This window comes from Myotis lucifugus, unplaced genomic scaffold (genome assembly GCF_000147115.1).
Source record: "Myotis lucifugus unplaced genomic scaffold, Myoluc2.0 scaffold_43, whole genome shotgun sequence".
Lineage (NCBI taxonomy): Eukaryota > Metazoa > Chordata > Mammalia > Chiroptera > Vespertilionidae > Myotis > Myotis lucifugus.
Window position 1 is genome coordinate 2887224 of NW_005871091.1, and position 23734 is coordinate 2910957.

At 41.2% G+C, this 23734-nt stretch overlaps 1 protein-coding gene across 3 annotated transcripts in view; it reads left to right on the forward strand.

Annotated features, from left to right (window-relative positions):
• Positions 1-23734, forward strand: part of ELP1 (elongator complex protein 1) — a 58507-nt gene that overhangs the window by 26024 nt on the left and 8749 nt on the right. Inside the window, exons 12-32 of one of the 3 annotated variants that reach the window (XR_002829061.1) lie at positions 1375-1474; positions 3092-3274; positions 5664-5770; positions 6322-6425; positions 7559-7612; positions 7702-7807; positions 8630-8745; positions 9103-9176; positions 9891-9969; positions 10062-10141; positions 11305-11442; positions 11548-11633; positions 11919-12067; positions 15062-15185; positions 16098-16195; positions 17302-17503; positions 19628-19689; positions 20855-20918; positions 21302-21360; positions 22948-23061; positions 23612-23712. Coding sequence is in view for 1 of the 3 variants with exons in the window: in XM_006088045.3 (XP_006088107.1) it covers positions 1375-1474; positions 3092-3274; positions 5664-5770; positions 6322-6425; positions 7559-7612; positions 7702-7807; positions 8630-8745; positions 9103-9176; positions 9891-9969; positions 10062-10141; positions 11305-11442; positions 11548-11633; positions 11919-12067; positions 15062-15185; positions 16098-16195; positions 17302-17503; positions 19628-19689; positions 20855-20917; positions 21300-21360; positions 22948-23061; positions 23612-23723 (2212 nt within the window). In the remaining 2 variants the exon portion in view is untranslated. Of the gene's footprint in view, positions 1-1374; positions 1475-3091; positions 3275-5663; positions 5771-6321; positions 6426-7558; positions 7613-7701; positions 7808-8629; positions 8746-9102; positions 9177-9890; positions 9970-10061; positions 10142-11304; positions 11443-11547; positions 11634-11918; positions 12068-15061; positions 15186-16097; positions 16196-17301; positions 17504-19627; positions 19690-20854; positions 20919-21299; positions 21361-22947; positions 23062-23611; positions 23724-23734 lie in introns of those variants that run through there. The other 2 variants (XM_006088045.3, XR_002829062.1) reach the window with 2 other exon arrangements.

Below are 23734 nucleotides of genomic sequence, written 5' to 3' on the forward strand. Positions count from 1 at the left end.
TTCTCTCTCATCGATGTTTCTAACTCTCTATCCCTCTCCCTTCCTCTCTGTAAAAAATCAATAAAAATATATTAAAATGTAGGATGTAGGAGATTAGGCTTTTTAAACACGGAGCAATTTCAGACGATGGCCCTGGTGTGGACAGCTCACCTGCACAGGGAGCACAGCATTGGGGGGGGGGGGGGGGGTCAGGATTGCTGTGTAGAAGCAGCGAACGTCAGCTGTTGTGCAGGTGACAGTGAACGTTGAGGAATAATGCATTTTATTGGGATTAAAAGGAAAGATTGGAAGTTGATGTTAAAGTCAGGATATTCCAGTTTGAGGTCTCAGAGTGGACAAGTCAGAATACTGATAAGGGCTACTGAGCCGAAGAGAAAGAGCTTGTGATACAAACAAACAACTTGGAGGCGAGTAGTGCACCTTTGAGTCCAGTGGAGACAAATTAGATGCCAGAACTTGCGTAGGAGACATTTGCTGTGTCCCGAGTATTGCTCCTTTTTGCCCCTCCATGTTTATTGATTGTCTCTTATATGACATGTTTTATTCTAGTCCATATGATTGTGGAATTTATCTTCTAGTTGGGGAGAAATATAGTAAATAAAAGTTGAAGTCTATGAGATGGTAAATGCTGTGGAGAAAAATAAGCAAGGTCAGGGTATGGGAGAGCATGAGGTGGTCAGGAAGCCTCTATGTGAAGGTGACATTTAAGCAGAGACCCAGTGGCAATTGGAGAGGGAGCCATGTGAATGCCTGGGGTAAGAGCATTCTAGGCAGAGTAGAGAGCAATGGCAAAGGTGCTTGTCTGTGTAGGAAATAGCCAGGAGTTCAGGGAGGCTGCAGCAGAGGGGGTAAGGGGAGGGTGGTGGGTGGAGTCAGAGAGGTGACAGGAAACAGCTGTCGTTGGCCTCAAAGGCTCTGGTAAGACCTCAGTGTTTATTCTGTGTGAGACAGGAAGCCTCTGGAGGGTGTAGAGCAGAAGAGCGTGGTGTTCTGACTCAGTTTTTTAAAGGGTTGTATTGGCTGCTGTGCAGTGAATAAACTGGATCAAGAATGGAAAGAGAATATCTTTTGATGAAGGATGCTGGGTTGGTGAGAGGTGGTGGTGGGGCAGTGGAGGAAGTAGCACTGGGGTGAGAGGGCAGCCCTCCCTGGTCTTGCTGAGGTACAGCGAGGATTGTGACGGGTAGTATGAAGGGGAAAAAAGATTTGGTTAAGCCTGAAAGGTAGGCAGAGATTTTAAAAAGAGATTGAGATGTGACTGTTTTCTAGATTGCTTTGTTTGTAAAGTAGTTTGACTTCCAGAACCCCATAAACTTAGTATGAGGAGAAGTGTTCGTAGTTTGATATAATTGGACTTGCAATTTTGTTTTCTAGGTGATAGTTCAAGTGTGGATTCCACGGTGAAACTGGGAGCTGTGGGTGGAAGTGGATTTAAAGTTTCCTTTGAGACACCTCATCTGGAAAAGAGATACAAGTAGGTGGTTCTTAGTTATCGGAACGTCTGGGAACAGAAGGAGCCAGCATTTACTCCTAAATTACCCAGTTGTTAACCTGTGCTTGTTGCTGAGTGGAACAAGTAGATACCACACCAGGGTGCCGGTTTTTCAGCCCCGTTGGGGAAGCCGCTTACCTGGATTCTGAATCATGTAGGATGATGGGTGCAGGAGAGCCCAAGTAATAAACCAGCCTAAAACCCATTCTTCTCAACAGTCCTTGGTTCTCCAGGGAAACATTGCATGGGAAAGATGGAGATGAATTGACAGGGCAGATTGCATTCCCGTACCTAAATGAGGATGTCTAGGTTATTAACATATGGCTGACCTACAGCAGCCTCTGTCTTTGCCTCTACCTACACTCCAAAACCTCTGGGTGCTGTGTTTTGAGGCTTTCAGTTTGGAAATCAGAATACATTTTCCCATGGAAATAATACTAGAAATGACGGGGTGTAATTGAATACCTCAGGTATACTATAGGCATTATAAAATGACCCAGAAGCCAGTTTATAAATTATAATGCCATTCCTGTGAGAATCCAGGATTTGAGTCTATTCTTGATGAGTCTGTGCTCTTAATTCCTGCTCTATTCTGTCTCCTGGGAGCATTTATTCCTAAATTGATAGTAATAATAAACTGACTAGAGCAAATAACTGAACGTTTCTTAAATATATGCAGTATATTTCATAAATGTATATATGTGTCTAACCTGTGTATGATTTGGGGGCTGCCTATATATAATGCTTAGAAGTTTTCAAAGAACATTTATATGGACGATTTTATTTCACAGACTTGAAACCACTAGAGGAAGAAAGTGTAAGGCAATGTAGAATATAGTTTCATTTAAAGAAGTCTTCATGAGGGACGCGAATACTTATCTCAATCCTTGAAGCAGGGGTAGGACTAGGTTAGGATTGCAGAGGAGGATTGGGAACATTGGGTGTGGCGGGCAGAAGAATGTCAGCAAGAACCAGGTGGGGGTGCTCCTGCATGGGCTGCGTGCAGTGGAGAGGCTGAGTCCTGGGAGCTGGTTGAGGAGGAAGATTGGGCTAGAGACCCGCTCCTTCAGTGCACGCCGAGGGTTTGCTGCTCGAACTCAAAGGCAAGAAGTGGCCATTATGAGGCAGCAAAAAGTGCTGTCCTCTGCTGCATAAATGCCGCAGAAGAAGATGTTAGAGGCAGGGAGACTCTCAAGTTAATGTATTCATTCTGGTGTGAGATGCTTGGGAAAGGACCCATTCTATTGAAGTCCAGCTAGCTGCTGCAGTTTGGTTTGAATGCTGGTAAGTGGGACAGTGGAAAACCTCTGGGTTTGTTAGTGTAGGGTCAACCCAGGGCAGGTAATTTTCTTGTGTGGTCAGATGCATAAATCTAAAGCTCTCAGAGAATAAGAAACAATATTAAATAAACAGAAACCACATTTTAGAACCAGACAAACAGTATTTTGGGTTTTTTTTAGTATTTGACATCATTTCAGGTTTTGCCTCTACAAATAACTAGGTGTTGCCTATATACAGGGTGGTTCATTCTTCCTTCATTCAGGGAAATCTCAGTGGTATTAAAGTTTCATTCTTAGATATTCTTCAATATTTAAACAGAATTCAGTTTGAGAATAGTGAAGATCAAGAAGTAAATCCACTGAAGCTCAGCTTTCTCACCTGGATCCAAGAAGACGTCTTCCTGGCCGTACGCCACAGTCAGTCCAGCGCACAGTCCGTCATTCACCATCTCACCGTGGCTTCTTCCGAGACAGATGACCAGCAAGGACAGCTCACTATTAGGTATCACAGCCCTTCTGTGTTCCATGTGGTAATAGGTAGAGTTATGCTTTTCTGTTTCGTCTTTATGAGCATAGGACTTTTTTCGGCTTCTAGTGAGGTAGGTTAAGAGGCAGTAGCTTCCTTGTTAGACACACTTGGCAAGAGGTTAAGTCTAATTTTGAGTCATGTCACAATACAGGCTGAAAATGTGTCAAGCGGTGAAAAAGAGGACAAATACCAACAGATGAGGCAAAACATTTTGAAGTGTGTTAAAATTTTTAATTGAGCATATGCTTACATCCCAGCAAGGCAATTGCTAGCCCATGAGAATCAGTCACTCTGATTACCCTTGTTAGTTATTAAAATCAGTTACGTTATAAGATCTATTTATATGTGCTACATTTTGATGTCTGGCCTCTCTTTACATTCTGTTTGGCACATGACGCATTTACTACTGAATAGTCTCCTCTATTTTTCTTCTTTTAAGCATCTTTTTGTTTTTATTTTTTAAGTTTATAGTTTCATTGAGGTATAATCAACACACAACAAATTACACAAATTTGTGTGTACAATTTGATAACTTTTGATATCTGTATGCATCCATGAAGCCATACAATCAGGAAATAGAACATATACTTTCCCCACAAACGTTTCCTTATGCCCCTTTGTGAGATAGCCCTTTGTGTCCACCACCATCCCCAATCAGCCAGAGATCTGTTTTCTGTCATGGTAGACTGCATTTTATAGGATTCCTCTATTTTTCTTTGCTAAATTTCACTGCCCCCTAGCCTTGAGTTTCATTTTGATCCCTGACTGCGTCTTTGTCATGTAACAGGTTCTGGTTCATGAATGTGGTTTTCTGTAAGGCAAGCCCTGTTGTGCAGTAGACAGATAGCATTGTCTGGGCAGTTCTGGGAAATCCTCAGGTTTCCAGTGTCACATTTGGCACCTTGGGCATACACTGATATTATCTCTAGCTTCATTTGTAATGAAAGATCTGCTTAGATTTAAACTCTGAAAACCCTTATTGCAAAATTAGGAACCTTTCCTCATTGTATATATCAAACATTCTGATGCAGTCATTAACTCCTAATCTTTGATTCATAACTCTTTATATTTTTAAAAGCTTTTTGTGAATATGTCTCAATGCAGAAAATGTTGTAGCTACATGTAGCACTTCAAGATAACCAGGAATTTACTTTTGAAAAGCAAAGCAGTTTTCATTAGACATGTCTAAATCATGAAATTTCTACTTTTCAAAATTTAAAATTCGTTTTTTTTAAGAAATTATTTTTTTTATTTTTAATTACACTTAGCAAACTATATTTCTGGTGTACAACATAGTGATGAGACATAAAATTTAAAATTATTTATAGAAAAAAAAGCTAGAGGCAGTCATTTCATTTACTGAAAAGGGAATGAGAAAGTGATTTAAAAAATATTTCTGTTGCTTTGACCTTTGTTTCTCAAAAAAAGACTGTTTGTTCATATAAAATATCAGTGTTTTTGAGGAATATAAAGTCCCTTGATTAGCTTGCAGCTCTTACTATCTTACATACTACAGTTCGTCTTTGTAAAAGGTACTCTTCTTAGTGCTTTACCAATATTACGGATGTCTCACAGGACCTCTTTGGAGTATGTACTGTTAGCATTTTACAGCTGTGACAGCCAAGGCACAGGGCACGGTAATAGCTTGCCTGAGATCCCAGTCCCAGCAAGACTAGCTCCAGAGTCTGTTCTCTTAACTTACAGATAATTTATCTTCACAGAACTTGGGACATTTTGGTATTTCATAGATTGGTTAGAAAATCTTAGACTAAATGTTAGCATTGGAATCATTTTTTTTAATCACTATCTCTTTCACTTCCTTTAAGACATATCTAGTCTCTTTAAGATGTATACATTCATTGACTCAGGAAAAAATACAATGGCAACAGCACATTTCCCCTCTCCCCATGAATGAAGACCCACAGATTTCCATGAACGAATATGATAGTGATAGAGAGTGTTCTATGTTCCTACTGACTCACTGCTTCATTAATGTAGTTTATATTATAAGAAGACAAAAATATTATTGATACCAAGTATGTCTAATGAAGGTGATAAGTTGCAATAAGTTATAATGAGTTGCTGCCAGAATAGGAATGATGACTTCACAATGTAGACTCCAGCTTATTTGTATTGTGGAAAATAGTGTGATGTGACAGGTAATCGCTTAATCTGGGCTTGTGATTGCAATAGTTTATTGTGTGTATGTGTGTTGTGTATATTGTATTGAAATACGCTGAGTAGCACCAAGAGGAAATTGCTTGTTTCTTTTTCTGTTTTGCAAAATCTGTGAAATGTCACTACTTTTGAGAAAAACTAGATCTATTCACATCCCCTTCCTCCCTTTTTTTACTTTTGTCAGTTCATCTGTGATAGTGGATGGGGTCATAATCAGCCTATGTTGCAATTCCAAGACCAAGACAGTAGCATTGCAGCTAGCTGGTGGCCAGATACTGAAGTACCTTTGGGGTGAGTATCACAGTTAGGAAAGCATGTTTATGACTTATATGATGTTTCATTGTTAAAAACATGACTTGTATCTTGTTTGTGCCACATTGACTGTTAGGTCTTTTAACTACTCTGGAAAACCCTAAGCTATAGCGAGGATTTGCAGGTGTTTTCTTTTTTAAGAAGATTTTTTATTGATTTGTAGACAGAGAGGAAGGGAGAGGGAGAGAGAGAAACATCATGTGAGAGCAAAACATTGATCAGTTGCTTCCTTCACACCCCCTACCAGGGATCAAGCCTACAACCTGGGCATGTGCCCTAATGGGGAATTGAACCAGCAACCTTTCAGTGCATGGGATGATGCTCCAACCAACTGAGCCACACCGGCCAGGGCGGCAGGTGTTTACTAACTGTTTTCTCTTGTAATGAATTGGAATACCCTAATGAGTTTGCAGAATACATTTGGAAAGTAATCCAAATTGCATGTTAAGTGTTTTAGTAAGTATTAATGGGACAGTTTTTTTACAAAGAGCAGATCAGCTCTTGGTAAACCTCCTCTGCTAATCCTGCAGAATCACCTTCTCCATTTGTTGAACCCTGGAAGAACCCGGGTGGATTTCCTGTTCAAATTCCTTATGAATGCACACAGATTGAATTGGCCGTGATTGGAGGGAAGGTAAGTGATCACAGGGCAGAAAAATTTACCACTTAAAAGTAGGAACCCAAGATCTGATAGCATCAGGTACAAAGAGTGTGGGCTTTGGAGGTGAGCCTGGATCCACTAAATCATAAGGCAACATTGAGAAGGTCCAGTTCCCTAAGCCCCAGCTTCCTCTGTAAGATGGAATTAAGAGGTTGCCTGGCAAGCTGGCTTTAGTTAATCCCTTCCGCGGAGTTATAAATTTAAAAATAGAATGCAGTTAGCAAACTTTCATCCCCAGTTGTACAGAACAGACACAGTTTTATTAAATACCTTTTGGGAACAACAGAAATGTAATCTTGAAAGTAGTATTCAGTAGGTTGTCATTCATCAAATATTAAAATGCCTATAATTGTGGTGGGTGGTAGGATACAGTTGTTACAAAGCACAACAGCTATTCAATCCCTTGTTCTTGGGACTTTATACTCTATCAACAGATTATATGATTAGCCCCTCCAACGGGAGAATGAAGGAAACAAGCAGGGTGTAATGACAGAGAATGGTGAGGTGCTGGGGACTAAGTGGAGGATGGTAGTTGTGAGGATGGGGGACCTACTTTGGAAAGCTCTATGGTGTGTGTGTACTGAGCTGTGAAGGAAGAGAAGGCTCCCCGAGGAAGGGGGAGTGTTCCAGGGACAAGGAACTACACATCTTGAGCTTGGAAAGAGCTCAGCTTATTCAGGGAACTGAATGGAAGCAGTGTGGCTGGGACGCAGTGAAAGGCCATAGGAAGGAGTGTGGATTTTTTATTTACTTAACAAAGGCAGGAAGATTATTAGTAATTTTAAATCAGCAGAATAATGTGATTTGCTTTATGGTTTGGAATGTTTTCTGGCTGCTGGGTGGGGAGTAGGTTGGAAGTGACTGTTGGAGTGGAGACAGTGAGGGCAGAAAGGTGGCATATTTGAGATGCAGGTAGGAGATAGAAATGACAGGGCCTGCAGATGGATTGGATGGCTTCTGGACCAACCACATCTAACATATCTATTCAGTCCTGATTACAGAGACTTAGATGTGAAATCACAGGTCAGTAGAACTGTGTGATTGAAAGGTTAGGTTAAACTAGTTTGGTTAGAATTGTTTATAATTTCAGTTTTATTTCTTTGCAGGAATATGTCCTTGGTCTGACTAACAGGTGTCGCTTTTTCATCAATGACAATGAGGTATAAAGGCGTGGTTTGGTGACGGATCTTCTTCAGTGTTGTCTCCAAGTAATAAAGCTAAATTTCCCCTTGTCTCCCTTACCTTGTAGGTTGCTTCCAATATCACATCATTTGCAGTATATGATGAGTTTTTGTTGTTAACAACTCATTCTCACACCTGCCAGTGTTTTTGTCTGAGTGATGCTTCATTAAAAAGTAAGTTCTCAGTGTATAAAATAGAAAATGGTCCCTCTTCTGCTCTTCTGCTATCTTTTGTCCTTTGAGGTCTTGATGACTTCCAAGTTCTTCACCTACTTTGGCTTTTGACTGTGGAGTCCTGGACAGGAGAATACCATTAGAGTTTAGTTCCTTTGTCCCTAATCTCAGCACAGCATCGCAGTTCAATCATCCTGCGCCAGTTAGCAAAGACTTCCAGAAAAGGAAGTCCTTTCTTAAGCAGAATATTCTAAAGTTAAACAAAAATTGTTCAGGAAATTTCCTTATATAACTAATATTTTGCTGTGAGTTACCAGTAAATACCAAACGAGCAATATGCGGTGACTTCTTTGTAATCTTTTCTCACTGTGCCACCCTCCGCTGTACCCTCTGAAGGACTTCGTCTGGGGTTTGTAGGAAATTGGCTCTGTTTTTTCTTCTATTCCATGCCCACCCATCCGCTCACCTTCAACCCCACCCCCTGTGTGTGTGTATTTTCCTTATTCTGAAAATCCCCACTTGGAAATGGAATCATTCCCTGGTATGATTATAGTGCTAAGAAAGAGAGAAGCTGCCCATTCTCCCTGTGTCTTCCAAGTCAGTTGATGAGTTGTGTGTGAGCATATGCATGAAGGCTCTGAGAGAGGGCAAGTTCGAGGGATGAGACTTTATCAGAAAGGCTGATGGTCGTGAGGTTGAGTGGGAGAGCAAAGGAGCCTGGTTAGTAACTGCTCTCCTGTATTTCAGATAACGTGCGGTTTCAGCTGCAGGTAATGGAGAGTGCCTGGTCATGACAGTGATTAAGGCCCATGTTGTCTCTAGCATTACAGGCAGGTCTGAGCAGCAGTCACGCGTCTAACGGGGAAACGCTGCGGATGGTGGAGCGGGGTTCACGCATTGTCACTGTTGTGCCCCAGGACACAAAGCTGATACTACAGGTAAGCTGATTTTCCAGGCTGTTTCTGATTGCCATTGGACAGTCAATACCAAACAGTTCTTGCAGATTATATTTTAGGCTCTCTTTTCACTTGCAGTAATTTATTTAAGTCTTTCCTTGCCAGGTTCTGTTAGCTTTATTACAAAGGAGTGTTCATACAGGCTCTGCCTAGTAAGACTAAAAGGGAAGCTTTTCTGGAAAGTCAGTATAAATATTGAGCACAACTAGATTCTGCTAAAAGTGTGCTCATTTTATCTCGCGTGGTAGTTCATTGTGAAGTTAGGTAAAGTTGTGTAGCCTGGGTATTTAAATGTTTTCTATTTAATTTAAAACATTATTTTGATTTATATATTTTAAGATGCCAAGGGGAAACTTAGAAGTTGTTCATCATCGAGCCCTGGTTTTAGCTCAGATTCGGAAGTGGTTGGACAAGTAAGTACCACGTACAGGACTAGTTAGCTTGTTATGACTTATGTGTGAAGATCATAAGTATCCTTTTAAGGTTTAAAACCTTCATTACAGATGTCATCAATCAGATTCTCAGAGGCTTTTTTTTTACACTTTGATTTTTCTTTTTAATATTTATTAAATTGATTGTGGTGACATGGTCTATACTGATTTTAATGCCATATGGTATAGTGACATTTCCAGCAGAAGGGATCATGAAGCTCATCATGTAAGTCAGGACTTCCTAGCCTAAGGGGACCCTCGTGGCTTCAGATGGGACACTGCACCAACTGAGTCTGCATGTCTTTCTGGGCAGGAGGCCCAAGGCTTTCTGGTTCGCAGGGGGCCCATGACCCAAAGTGCCTGAGCCACTGTTAGGAGGGAAATGATCCATTGTCTGACTCGATACAGGAGAAGCTTTGCATTATTTTGTTAAGAACGACCTAAGTTCCATGATGAGTGTGTCTGTGAGGATGTAGTCCTCATCCTGCCATGATGATTAAATCATTCCTTTTCAGAAGGTAAATGAATTTGGTAGCCGATTTTTTTATTCTGTGATTTCAGAGTGAAAATCCATTAGCAGTTGTTTGGCACTTGGGCTGTAATCTCATTAGAACTGGTTTGTATCATAATGAAAACGTGCTGGGTCCGGGGAGCTTAGTTTTTGTGAAATGCCTTCTTTATCCATTCTCTTCACAGGCTTATGTTTAAAGAAGCATTTGAATGCATGAGAAAACTGAGAATTAATCTCAATCTGATTTATGATCATAACCCTAAGGTAACTTTCTCACGCTGCTGTTTACCCTAGCTTACTTTAGACTTGAACTAATGTGATCTGAACTAAAATGTTTTGTCCTTTTTTTTGGGTAGGTGTTTCTTGAAAATGTGGAGTCCTTCATAAAACAGATAGATTCTGTAAATCATATTAATTTGTTTTTCACAGAATTGAAGTAAGTATTTTGAATAATTCATGAGTATCATAGTCATGTTTTTCTCTCTTCTAGTTAAGGAAATCAAATAGATAGCTAGAGGGGAAAAATTAATGTCTAGTATTTTTTTTTGTCACTATAACTCTTAACCATATGTACTGGATCTTTCCTTTTTAAAAACAATCTATTTAAAACTAAGACTTTATGTAGGTCAGAATTATTATTTGACTTTATTTTTAGGTAGTCATATAAAACTGTTTTATGAATTTAAAAGAAAATGGTGTCTTCTTATGTCTGCATTGACCATTTCTCCAACTTTTTAATGAGAAATTTGAAACATAGAAAATTGAGAATTGTCACATGAGCATCCTGTACCTCCACCTAGATTCTAGAATCCATATTTTTCTATATTTGCTTTATCACTATTTGCCACCTGTTCATGCATCATCTATTTTTAGACTAATTTCAAGGTAATTACATCAGTGTACCTGTACCTCAGTATTTCATTTTGCATAGCACTATCTAGAGTGTATCTTATCGTTTGCATACAGGGTCCCGCTGTATTTATAGTGAAATGCAACAATCAGTGTACCCTTCAGTGAGTTTTGACATATGTATGCTTCCATGTAACCTGAACCTCCACCAGGTTCCCCCCAGTCCCTTCTCAGTCAGTCCCTGACCCCTAGGCAGCCACTGTTTTGAGTTTTACACCATGGATCAGTTTCACATGTTCAGGAACTTTATAAATGGACTCAGAGTATTTATTTTTCTGTGTAAATAAAGCTTCTTTCCCATAGTGTATATTATCTTGAGATTCATCCATTTTACATGTATTCAAGATCCATCTTATTTATCACTCAATAGAATGCCACTGTATAAATATACTAGTTTGTTCATCATTCCCCAGTGATGGACATCTGGTCTGTGCCTCGTATGGGCTCTCTGGATAAAACACCTATGAATATCACTGTACAGGTCTTTTGTAGACATGTTTTCATTTCTCAATAAATTTCTCCATTTTTTATCTTATATGAGTATTTTTATAATTAAACTGTTTTCCAGTAGCTTTTTTTAAAAATAGCTATTTTTATTTATTGTCTCATCAGCACACTTGGTTTTATGTGAATGGTTTGAGAGGGGACACAGGTTCAGTTAATGACCTTTTAATACACACTTGTTCTTAGGGAAGAAGACGTCACAACTACCATGTACCCTCCACCAGTTCCCGACACTGTCCCACAGTCCAGGGGTCTCGAGGGGAGTAAAGTAGACCTTATCTGCGATGCCATGCGAGCTGCCATGGAGAGCATAGACCCTGACAAGTACGTGTGCCGCGTTAGGGGCATCTTGTGAATGACACAAGCACATAGCTGTCCTTACTCTGTTCATCCTTCTCATCCTGTGTTGCTCTTCGCATCTGACCTCAGGTACTGCCTGTCCATCCTCACCTCTCATGTGAAGAAAACAACCCCAGAACTGGAAGTTGTGCTGCAGAAGGTACACGAGCTTCAAGGTAGAGACCCGTTCACAGAAAGAGGGTTTTCGGGGCCTGATTGTCTCAGCCTTCCCAGCTCGGGAGAGCACGCTGACCAGGACCAGGGTCACAGCCCAGATTTAATATGTGGCCTTTGAGGGGCCATGTTAAGATCTGTGTCATTGTTTTCAGTGCTGCATGTACAAAAGTATCAGAGATATCTGTCTACTGGAAAATGTGTTTCCTTGTCTTCTGGTTATGATGCCAGGTGTGTGGGTTTTTGCCCAGATGGTTTTGTTCTGTTTTGTTTTCTGACACTGACAGGAAGCACTACCCCTGTTACCGATGGTGTGAGTGCTGAAGAGGCCCTGAAGTATTTGCTGCTGCTGGTAGATGTGAATGAATTATATGATCATTCTCTTGGGACCTATGACTTTGATTTGGTCCTCATGGTAGCTGAGAAGTCACAGAAGGTACGTGGAGTTGCTCCTTTGCCATCTTTTTGGTTCTCGTTTATGTAATCATGGCAGCATGAATCCCTCTCCTAATGGAACAGTGTTCTGCCCGATACTGTCCTGGGAGCACAGGGCTGGAGGCAGATCTGAGAGTCTCTGGGCCCATGCTTCTAAGTGCCATTCTCAATCATAGTTCTATGCTTATCAAAGTGTTTTGATTGCTAGGTTGAGCAAGTGAAATAAAATTATGTGGTTATTTTTAAGATTATAGGCATATGTGTGAACAAATTCTCCTCTTATCAAGGAAATAGAACAAACGAATCATATTCCAATTCAGGTCTCTATTTTATAGCTCATTTTTCTAGTGGAAAGTAGGAACATGGAAAATAGAAAGGTTTGGGGCCTCTGTCCCCCTTAGCATGCTACAGTCAAAATGTTTGAGCGCCCCTGGCCTGCACCTTTTTTATCTATTGTACAGCCTTGGTTTCATCCCCTACCATTCCTTTCTTTGCTCTTGTCAGAGTGACCTTTCCAAAAAAGAAAACTTGATCCTTTATTCCTCTGTTTTAAATACTTTATAGTCCCCATGGCCCCAGCATGGAATTCAAAGGCTGTAATATTACTTAAACATCCTCTGTGATCTGTTCCCTGTGTATCTCTGTCCTCGTCTCTTCACGTTGTCCCCTTTTCTCTGCCCGTGGAGGAAAGGCAGTGCTTTTGTTGCCTTAGCCACCACACACTTTTGTGGCTAACATGACTTCTGCCTCCCCCCTCACCCTCCCCATTCACCTGGCTAATTCTCACTCATCTTGGTTAAAGGATGCCAAGGTGGCATCTGCCCAGTATACCGTTCTTTTTCTTTTTTGGTGCCCTGATGGGATCGAACCCACAATCGGGATGACGCTCCAACCAACTGAGCCACCTCAGCCAGGGATCCCAGTAAGCCATTTTTGCCTCCCTACCCACCGCCCAGGGATTGGAGGAGCTGGCCCCCATGTAATCCACTGCACCGTGTCTACCCCTGCAGCCCAGTCTGTCCTCTTCTAGACTACCTTTCCTGAGGTTCAGGGTTATGTTGCATCCCTTGTACATGACTGAATGTTTTGGCCTGTAGTTATCTCCTACATCACATGCATGAACACTGATTATTTACTCTCGATTTTTTTCCTGTATTGTTATGTGTCTGCCAGTGAAATTGAATTAAGAACAGGAAGCATCTCTTCTTCAGGAAGAAAATAATTTTTTTACAGGGCATGGCACAGAGCTGGAGAGTATCAGTGCCAACAAAAACTTGGTTGACAGGGCCTCAGAGTTTTGTGTCCAACTCAGTATAACTATGCCTTTGCAAATGGAGGGCTTGACATGTCATGGAAACAGCTCTAAACACAGTGCCTTGCACTTTTAGGAGAAACTTGGATGCATTTGTTGAATATCTTACAGATTGGAACCTTGTTTTCCTTATTAGCCTATGAAATAAGTATCTATTGTGAGACTTAGGTAAGAAGTAGTCATTATTCCTAATGAAAGCTAATAACACCCATGTGTTAAGCATTTTCATCAAAAGTATTATGGTCCTAGCTGGTTTGGCTCAATGGATAGAGTGTTGGCCCTCAGACTAAAGGGGTTCGATTCCAGTCACGGGCATGTACCTTGGTTGCAGGCTCAATCCCCCGCCCAGGTCAGAGTGCATAAAAGAGACAACCAATCGGTGTGTATCTCTCATATCAATATTTCTCTCTGTCTCTCCCCATCCCTTTCACTCTCTCTAAAAATTAATGGAAAAAATATCCTTAGGATTAGCAAAACAAAAAAAAAAGTTGTATTATGTAGTTTAGCTTTTTCTATCTATATATATGTAAAAGGCTAAGTGTCCATCTGACCGGTAGCTATGACACGTACTGACCACCAAAGGGCAGACGCTCAACACAGGAGCTGCCATGACGCACACTGACCATTTAAAAATAAATGGCACCACGGACCTGACGCCGACAAACCAACACTCAGTTTCCCCCAAGTGGGATACAGGCCCTGCCACCACCCCAGAGTGACACCCCACCAAATCACAGACCATGCTGCCAAGACCCCATGGCACAAAATGCGGCCCACAGCACAGCTTGGAAATGGTCACTGTGGGCACTGGGTAATGATGTCACGTAGCAACGCCTGGCTTCCTCTCCCTAGTAACTAGTCTCCTTGGAGTTTCTGCAGCCCAGGAACTCGGCTTGCTTTATAGCCAGGTGCAAACATTTTACAGTTTAACCAAATGTCTGTGAAGCTTTTTTATGTGCCTCATCTCATTTGATACTCACAGAGGTCCTGAAGTAGGTAGCTAGGAGACTTGGTAGAATCCTATTTTCTTTTCATTAGCCGTAAAATGGAGATTTAGAAAGTTTAGAAACTTGACCTGACTGAAAAGAAGAAAGAAATGGTGGACCTTGAAAATGACTTCAGGTTATCTCACTGCGCAGAATATAGTCAAACACTGCTACAGTTAAATATTTTACCCTTTGTTCTCCCTGCGTGATCTACAATAATAATCTGTGTTGATATTTACTGCTGTGTTGCTGACAATTACCTGAAAGAGAAGTTGGGGTGCTTCACTGGGCTGGAAAAAGTTTAGCTACATCAGAAAGCAGGTCTAATTAAGCAAGTTTATTCTATATCTATAAAAGGCTCAGTTGACTCATGCACACACAATACATATAAAGCTCTCACTGGTGCCAATCACGCGTGTGTTTTGATCTGTCATTGTCAATCATTAATTTGGTTGACGCTTCTATTACAGAGAAAGGGCAAATAGCGATATCAAAATATTTCTTCTAATTAATTTCCTTTCAATGTGCACGAATCCGTGCACCGGGACACTAGTATTACATAAAAAGTAATCAATATATTAATATGATACCTATTCTTAAAATTATGTAGCTTTGGATTTACTGCTATAATTATTATATGTTTATTTTTATAAGTAAATATCATAAGCAATAAAGTTCTATTTATAATTTTTTTTAGGATCCAAAAGAATATCTCCCATTTCTTAATACACTTAAGAAAATGGAAACTAATTATCAGCGGTTCACTATAGACAAATACCTGAAACGGTATGAAAAAGCCATTGGCCACCTCAGCAAATGTGGTGAGTATGAGGATTATTATACTCATTTCCACTTCAGATTTTCTTTGGAAGTAGGCAGGGTATAAATTAAAATAAAATGTTAGTTTAAACACACACTGCTTTCAATTTTTACTCCTGAAATCTTTAACAATTACATAAGTACACCTGATTTTATATATTCTGAAAACTGAGGATAAAGCAAGTGTCTTTTAAAGAGCTGAGGGGCTCTGCAGCTAGGGAAATAGAGGTCCTTTTTGGGTTAAGAATGATTACCTCCTAAATTCACTTCAGTGTCTCAGAATCAAAATTAGTAGATAATTCGCTGTTCTCATGGTGTTTGCAAACACCTGAAGGAAGCCTGGCTTGTCGAGAGCAAGGTGCCCACTGCGGTGCCCTGGAAGCCAGTCTTACTCATCAGTGATGGGCTGGGCCAAGCACGGTGGCGGGTGCTCTGCTCCCAACCCCCTCCTCCCACCCAGCCCTGGCCTGGCTGCAGCCTCTGGCTTCAGCAGTTGCGATTCCTTCCTGAGGGCTGAGAGGGGGCAGGGAAGAGTCACTAGGGCGCTTGTTAAGCATTCGGCTGATGGCTTCCGTGGAGAACTGATTCAGTTGGGCTGGGCAGTACTCGGGCGTGTGTATGTTTAATACGCATCCCAGGAGATTCTCATTAAGGAGGTTGACCCAATTGGGCTGGATGGTCATTCATCAGGGGTAGTGTGAAAAAGTTTTGTAAAGTAGAACTCTGATCCCAGGCATTGCTTCTAATACCTCAGAATCTTAAAATTCAGATTACTGGATTCTCTTCTCCAGATTTTCTGATCGTGCAGGTCTTGGAATCGCCCCTGTTGATTTTGTTGAGAGATCGTTGGTAAAAATGAATCCTTTCTCCTTCCAAGTGTTAAGCTTGTGTGTGTATGAATCTTATTCCTGCAGGACCCGAGCACTTCCCAGAATGCTTAAACTTAATAAAGGATAAGAACCTGTATAATGAGGCTCTGAAGTTATATCCACCAGACTCGCAGCAGCACAAGGTGCGTGGTGTATGAAATGTGGCACTCCTGGTTTTGCTTTGTGCCTTAGTTGGAAAGGGTGAGGGTCCTGAGTCCATAACACTCCTTGGTTTCAAGGTTCATCTTCAGATAAATTAGCCTCACCTTGAACTTCTTATTTGAGACAGTGGTTCTGACCTGTTCCTACTCTGAAGAACTTGGGCAGGCCAGAAACCTAGGCATTGTCCCAGATTCCTTGTGGGGAATACCCACACAGCTTCCACCGCCCTCTGCAGCCTGGCCTCTCTGCCCCATGACTGTTCATCCTGCAAAGTGCAGATCTTTCTCATTGATGAGCTAAATATATAAGTCCCATAAAAACGTGATAGTGGTGTGCACAGTTTATAGATGAGGAAACAACCTGCCTAAGGACCTGGGGCTGTGAAGCGGCTGACCTAGGCTACGGATCCCATGCTGTTAGCCACTGCTCACTGTGCCATCATCCATCGCCATCATTTCCAGTTCATCTGCAAATTGCTCACATCTTTCTATGATCGGGTTCCTGACCACCTCTTCAGCGCCCACTGCATCTGCCAACCCTCTACCTTCCCCTTCCTTTAGCCCCACTTGTTCTTCAAAACGTTCAGGTCTCCTCTGCCAGGAAGCCCGTGCTCTCTCTGCTTGTCGCACCAGCCTTCTTGTGTATTCCTCCTGTGTATTCCATACATGTTCCTGCCCGGTGGCCATGGTGCCTTCCATGCTCTCGGCCTGGAACACTCTCCCTCATTCTTCATGCGGCTTATTGTCACTGCTCCCTGGGCCTTTACCGCTGCAAGTCCTTACTCTATTCCTAGAGCAGGAACTTGGTGGTGGTTCTTGTTCCTGTTTGGTTTTTTGCTGGTTTGGTTTTATTTTTGCACTGCAGTATCATTGTCACTGTCCTGAATAGTACCCAGTAATTATTTGTTAAGTGAGTAAATGGCACATCATCAGTAAGGTTTTGAATGGAAGAATGATTGAATTCACTGATGAACCGTAGGACTTTCCTAAATTCAAGAGTTTCAAGCATAGCAACTAAGGCAGCATATAATGGAGACTTAAACATTGATTGTCACCTTTCCTCACCAACCCTACATCTCTTGTCACAGGATATCAGCATTGCTTACGGGGAACACCTGACGCAGGAGCACCTCTATGAGCCAGGGGGGCTGGTGTTTGCCCGCTGTGGTGCCCACCAAAAAGCTCTTGATGCCTTTGTGGCTGCTGGCAGCTGGCAGCAGGCTCTCTGTGTGGCGGCCCAGCTTCAGCTGAGCAAAGAGCAGCTGGCTGGCCTCGGCAGAGCTCTGGCAGGTAAACACGCATGAGGTTCCCCAAAATGAGAACTTCTCCAGAGGTTTTTTGTTTGTTTTATTTGGCAATTTTGCAAAGAAATTTAGGGCAGCATACTTTAAGGTGGTCTCATACTCAATAAAAATTAATTTGGAATGCTTTACTAAGTAGAGTAAAGGTTAAACTGCTACAACGGGAGTCCTAAGATGCAATGGTGTAATAAAGCAATTATCTCTCATCTGACTAGTCCTTCCATTGTGTGGCTCTGCCATCTCTTGGGCAGAGAGCTGTAGCTGGGTTGATCTCATCTCCACTCCATTCCTTGGGGTGCACACTTACCTTTAAGTTGGAAATGACCTACAAGTTACACTATCACTTCTCCGTCTTGTTCACCAACACTAACATTATGTGGCCACACTTAGTGGAGTGTAACTGGATGGCCATGTGCTCTATATAAAGCTAAAGATGATTTTTGAGGTGAGGCTATTCGGTATAGACAGTAGATTGTTGGAAACCGTAATAGCAGTTTTCAGAAATGAGGTAAGAGAAGAGGCCAAATGCATAAGCATTTGCAGTTTAGAAACGAAGGCAGTTTAGGTGTTTCAGGGTCTAAGGACTGATCGGACCAGAGGCGAGGCTATACCAAGTCTGACTTCTTAGAGCGGAGGAAAGGTTAAGGTCTGCCTGTGAGAAGGTGAGGAGAGGGTCTGGTCCTCTGGCCTGTGCTTAAAGTAAGAGATTGATTAGTATGTTATCCCCTTACCCTTTCAGGAGACTTGTACATATTACTTCTTTATTAATTATTATTATCTCTAAGGGGAAAAACAAGCATTCCTGAAAAACCAAATTATATCCTGTTAAATGTATGTACATATTCTCATTTGAATTATTCTTTTCCTTGGGATTATAAAAATGTGTAAGATTATCACTTTTCCTTTTATGGCATTTTCTGGTTATTAGATAAACTATTATGCCATTGTGTCTTAGGACTCCTGTATGTAGGCTCTTCATTAAGCCCTTTCAATTTCCAAGTTGAACTCTTTACAAGTGTGAGAATTTTTTATTTTAGCCCTTTTAGTTATTCATTCTGGCTCCATTGTTACTTCTGCTTTAGAAACTGGTGTTATTGGTAGTTTACTAATATACCTTCTAGCTCTATGATCTATGACCTGTGATCATTTTTTTTATTTTTTACAACTCTTAGTTTGCATTTGCCTTATGGTGGAAAACACCTAGTCCTCCAGGTGTTTAGCAGAAAATGGTGGGGAAGGCAGTGGCCAGAAATATTTGAGAAATATTATATGGTGATATTTGAGAAATGTTATATGGTAGAGTCGTTTCATGTGCACATGAACTTGATTAATTTACATGAGCCAGCAAAAGAAAGAAAAGATAAGTGACTATGTTTTTGTCAGTGATAATGTGGCCTGGAGTTAGCCTGAGATGGGAGGCATGAATCTGCCAGCCCCTTAGTCAGCCTCGGGTCCTATGTGTCTCTTGTTGTGTGATTATCTCAACTGGGCTGACTATGATTCTAGGACAGCCGTGGGCAAACTCCAACATAGCCAACTAGCTCCACCTAGTGCTCAACCAAGCAAATAGCAGTTTCTCACAATACAGGACAAAATGGATTAGTGAGAGTTATTAGGTCAGTTTCCCTTATCCATGCCTTTGTAAGCATTTTTCATGGCTAATTTTGATTATACATGATTTTCACATCTCATGCTAAATTTAGATTGTAAATTCCATTCAAGATAAACTCCATGGTATTCCTGCCTCTTTCCCTCAAAGAAATTCACAAATTACATAGTTTGATACATAATGAAGACATAGTAATGAAACACTGCAGCAGAAAAATCTGTTTCACTGTGTTTTACCCAAAGCTTTCTAAATTTATTTGATCTGCAAATAATTTTTTGGTACCTCTTTCATTAACCTCTGCAACAGTCTTAGCACTTATGAAATGCTGTTTTAAAGCAGTCAGATTTAAATGTATACTTGTACTCTGTAGAGCTCAATCTCCAATTTGTATGAGACCATTTTTACTTAAAAAATGCTACCCAAAACCAGTTCAACTTGGGTTTTGGTGGAACTGTTGTTCTTAGCAAGCCAGCTATAGTCAAATGCTTCTTGTTACCTTTGCAGGAAAGCTAGTTGAGCAGAGTAAGCACAGTGAGGCGGCCACAGTTTTGGAACAGTACGCCCAGGTAAGCTCAGTTCCTCCTTTCTAAAACTGCCCCACTATCAAGCAAGGACTTTCTAGTTGTACCTTATAGATCATGAAAATTTAAAAAACTGTGGGTGGGCCCTGGCCAGGTAGCCCAATTGGTTAGAGCATCGCCCCGATATGCCAAGGTTTCAAGGTTAATCCCCAGTCAGAGCACATATAAGAATCAACCAGTGAATACATAAATAAGTGGAACAACAAATTGATGTTTTCTCTCTCTTTCTCTCTCTCTCCTTCTCTCTCTCTAAAATCAATCAGTAAATTTTTTTAATGTGATAAAAAAAGAACAACTGTGGATAATTAGGACGTTCAGAGATACTTTGCCCTAATGTCTTCCATCTTGCTGACTTGACTTGGAAATCTAAATTCAATATATCTCTATATAAGTGCTGGGAGGTAGAACACTAACGAGCTCTACTATAATATGTTCTAGTGGTTGACCTTGGTAGAAAGTACTAAATTTCAAGGGAGTCGTACTTTTTATGTTAATTTGGCAAAGTAGAGTGAGAAAGAACCATTCTCAAACAAGGTGATTGACTTTAAATACCTTTTTGGCTTTTACACTCATTCTCTTTATGGGAAATATCTCTTTTACCTCAGCATATTTTTATCTCAATACAACACACACACATAGGTCAATCAAAGAAAACACATCCTACTATGTCCCTTTGTGAACCTGTGGTGTGGCCCTGTTAGTGTGGCACGTGCCAGATGATCCATTGGGGTCTGTCTGGGAAGAAAATTTTTATTTTATCTTTTTAATTAAAAGTAACTATTTTTTATGCACCCTGATGAGGAATCAAACCTGCAACCTAGGTATATGTTCTGACCCAAAATTGAATCCGAAACCGTTTTAGTGCACAGGACGACACTCCAACCAACTGAGCCGCTGGCCAGGGCGAAATGGGCCTTTTTAGCAGATCTGTTTGGTGGTTTTGAGGCTTAGGGAAACAGGGAGATGATACTTACCTTGTGCTCTTTGCAGAATGCATGCCCTCCTTTGGTTTCGGATCAATATGTATTGAGCACGTGCTCTAGGCCAGGCAAGGGATAGAACTGGGACCAGAGGATAGCTGGGAAGGCAGAGGGGCTTCTGACATGCTTGCTCCCTTAACCTGATGTTTGCCTTGATGTTCCTTTGTCAGGATTATGAAGAAGCTGTGCTCTTGCTGTTAGAAGGAGCCGCCTGGGAAGATGCTCTGAGACTGGTAGGGGAATGTTTACAACCCTCCCAGCATTAGGTGCTGAGCAGAGCAGAGCAGGAGTGTAGGGGGGACGGTCAGCTGGAGTGCCTTCCCTCTGAGCTCGTGAAGTGAAGTGGTAGTTCAGTTCCCACTCTAAGGACAAGCAGTGATTTTTAAACCATTTAAAAATGTATTCTTGATGTTGGGAATTAGTTGTTCCTCTAAGTGTGAAATATTGCTATATTCTACTAAAATTAGTTGCATTTCCAATGGTTGTCTTATAGGAGGCTCGCTCCTCTGAAAAACACCCGGGTCACCTGTGAAGTGATCCACTTCTTTCTAAGTGTCTGAACTCTCTGGCAACTTGAATGTTTCCTGCCTAAAATTACTGTCTGTTTCCTCTTAGGTTTACAAATATAACAGGCTGGATATTATAGAAACCAACGTAAAGCCTTCCATTTTAGAAGGTGAGGGTTCCATTTAAATAGAATTTCTCATTTGGAAGTGGAGGGGTGAGGTGGGAGAGGGTTCCTGGTGTTATTACATCCTTGGCTCGTGTGTTAAATGGAGTCTGTCAGAATTCTTCACTGGTGTAGCACTTAATTCTGACCAGGGCTTTCACAGGCTAAGTAGATGGTAGTACATGAAATACTTGATGGTTAAAAGTCTGTGATAAGATAGGAATGAGAACCTTTGCATTTGGGAACAGTTGATTAACTTGAAAGGAATAGTATTGTATCAATACACAATTTCCACATTTAATCATTATATTGTGTTTATATTAGGTAATATTAGATAATGTCTTTATTCTTAAGAAAGAGCTGCTGAAATATTAAGTAGGGGTCATATCTGCAACTTATTCTCAAAAGTTTCTACAAAAAATAATAATGAGAGAGAGTGTGTAGAAACTGGAAGCCCAAAATATGGCAAAATGTTAAGATTTGGTAAATTGAGGTTCTGTGTAGGATTTATGTATGTATATTGAACTATTGCAACTTTTCTGTAGGTTTGAATTTTTTTCAAAATGAAAATAAGAACCTTCGCAAATGAGGTTGCTGGTTCCTAGGCAGGAGGCAGCTGATCAATGTTTCTCTCTCATCGATGTTTCTAACTCTCCAACTCTCTATCCCTCTCCCTTCCCCTCTGTAAAAAATCAATAAAATATATTTAAAAAAAAAAGAATTGGTAAATTGAGGTTCTGTGTAGGATTTATGTATGTATATTGAACTATTGAAACTTTCCTGTAGGTTTGAATTTTTTTCAAAATGAAAATAAGAACCTTCGCAAATGAGGTTGCTGGTTCCTAGAGTAGATATGTTTCCAGGTTTAGAGTACTCTGGTGGTACAGCGACCCTCCCAAGCTCAGCTGAAAAGAAGGACATCAGCTTGACTTGTGGAAATCTTTGGGAGGGGGGAGTTGACTTCCATGCTGCCATTTTTAGTGCAGTCTAGGTGTAAGTAAGGTCTAGTCTTCCTGACATTGACATGTGCTCACGTTCCTACCCTGCCCGCTCCCTTCTCCCATTCTAATTAAAACGAGGGGGGTTCTTTCTGTACCATTCACTTTGGGTACCCGGGTCTGGGTACTGAAAGAATCCTTCCTGGCCCCACAGCATCCATTAGCCAGCTCTTACTTCAACTATCTCTACCGTTGAGGACGTAGGAAAACGCTGACAGTTCATCTGCATAGGCCGCACATCTGTGTTTGGGAAGCATGTCAGTGACTTTCCTCCTGTTTGTGTTAACAGCTGCCTGTGCTCTCCTTTTGTTTGCCAGTCCTGTTTGGGTTAGGTATCAAGTCTGTTCAGGTGATTTTGTATGTTTAGTGGTAAGAGTATTCTAGGATGATGTCCATGAGTTCTAAGATCTGGAATCTCAGTTTAGTTCATTCTCCTAAAACGGTGTAGGTTAATACTCATTCGGAAAAAAATCTTCCTTGGAAAACCTAGTAACCTATTTCTTTTTGGTAAATTCCAGCTCTCACCTTTCCCCTCTAGTTTTCTCTCTGTGCTTAAACATCATGCTGAAATTATTTTCTATCTTCACCCCCCCAGCCCAGAAAAACTATATGGCATTTCTAGACTCTCAGACAACCACTTTCAGTCACCATAAAAAACGTTTACTGGTGGTTCGAGAGCTCAAGGAGCAAGCTCAGCGTGTCTATCTGGGTGAGTGTTACATGGAAACCATTGGTGCTGGGATGGGTGGTGGTGGCTGGCGGTCAACAACATATCACACTTTGTCTTGACTGCTTATTGTACCTCCTGTGGTGTGAGAGCTGTGTCGTGGGGAGTCTAAGCCTCTGTGAAAGTCCTTGGGGGGGTATGTGTGTGTGTGTGTGAGAGAGAGAGAGAGAGAGAGAGGAGGGGTTGGGAGAGCACCGAGCACGAATGGGAAGAACTCTGGTAAACCTCCCCCTCGCCCCACTCAGCCAGAGTGTTTGACCACTGTGTTTTATAAAATGAGTCTCCTCATTTCTAAAAGTTCTTTTGCTGTAATAAAAAGGAAGAAAAGACTAAAGTGGTTTGGTACTGATGTACTGGTATACCATTTTAGTAATAAATGTATTTAATATTATCTCATTTCATTTTGAGATCAACTTTGTAATAATTTTCATCCATCCTTAGCTATGCCCTGGTTAACTATAATCCACCTACCCCGCTGAAGGTAAACCCACATTAGCGGAAAGTTTTCATTCCGCATCCGGTTCTTTTCTAGATGATGAGGCATCCCGCGGTCAACAGTCTGACCTCTTCTCTGAAACTAGCAGTGTCATGAACGGCAGTGACATGAGTGGCAGATATTCCCATAGCAACTCCAGGATATCAGCGTATGTATCAT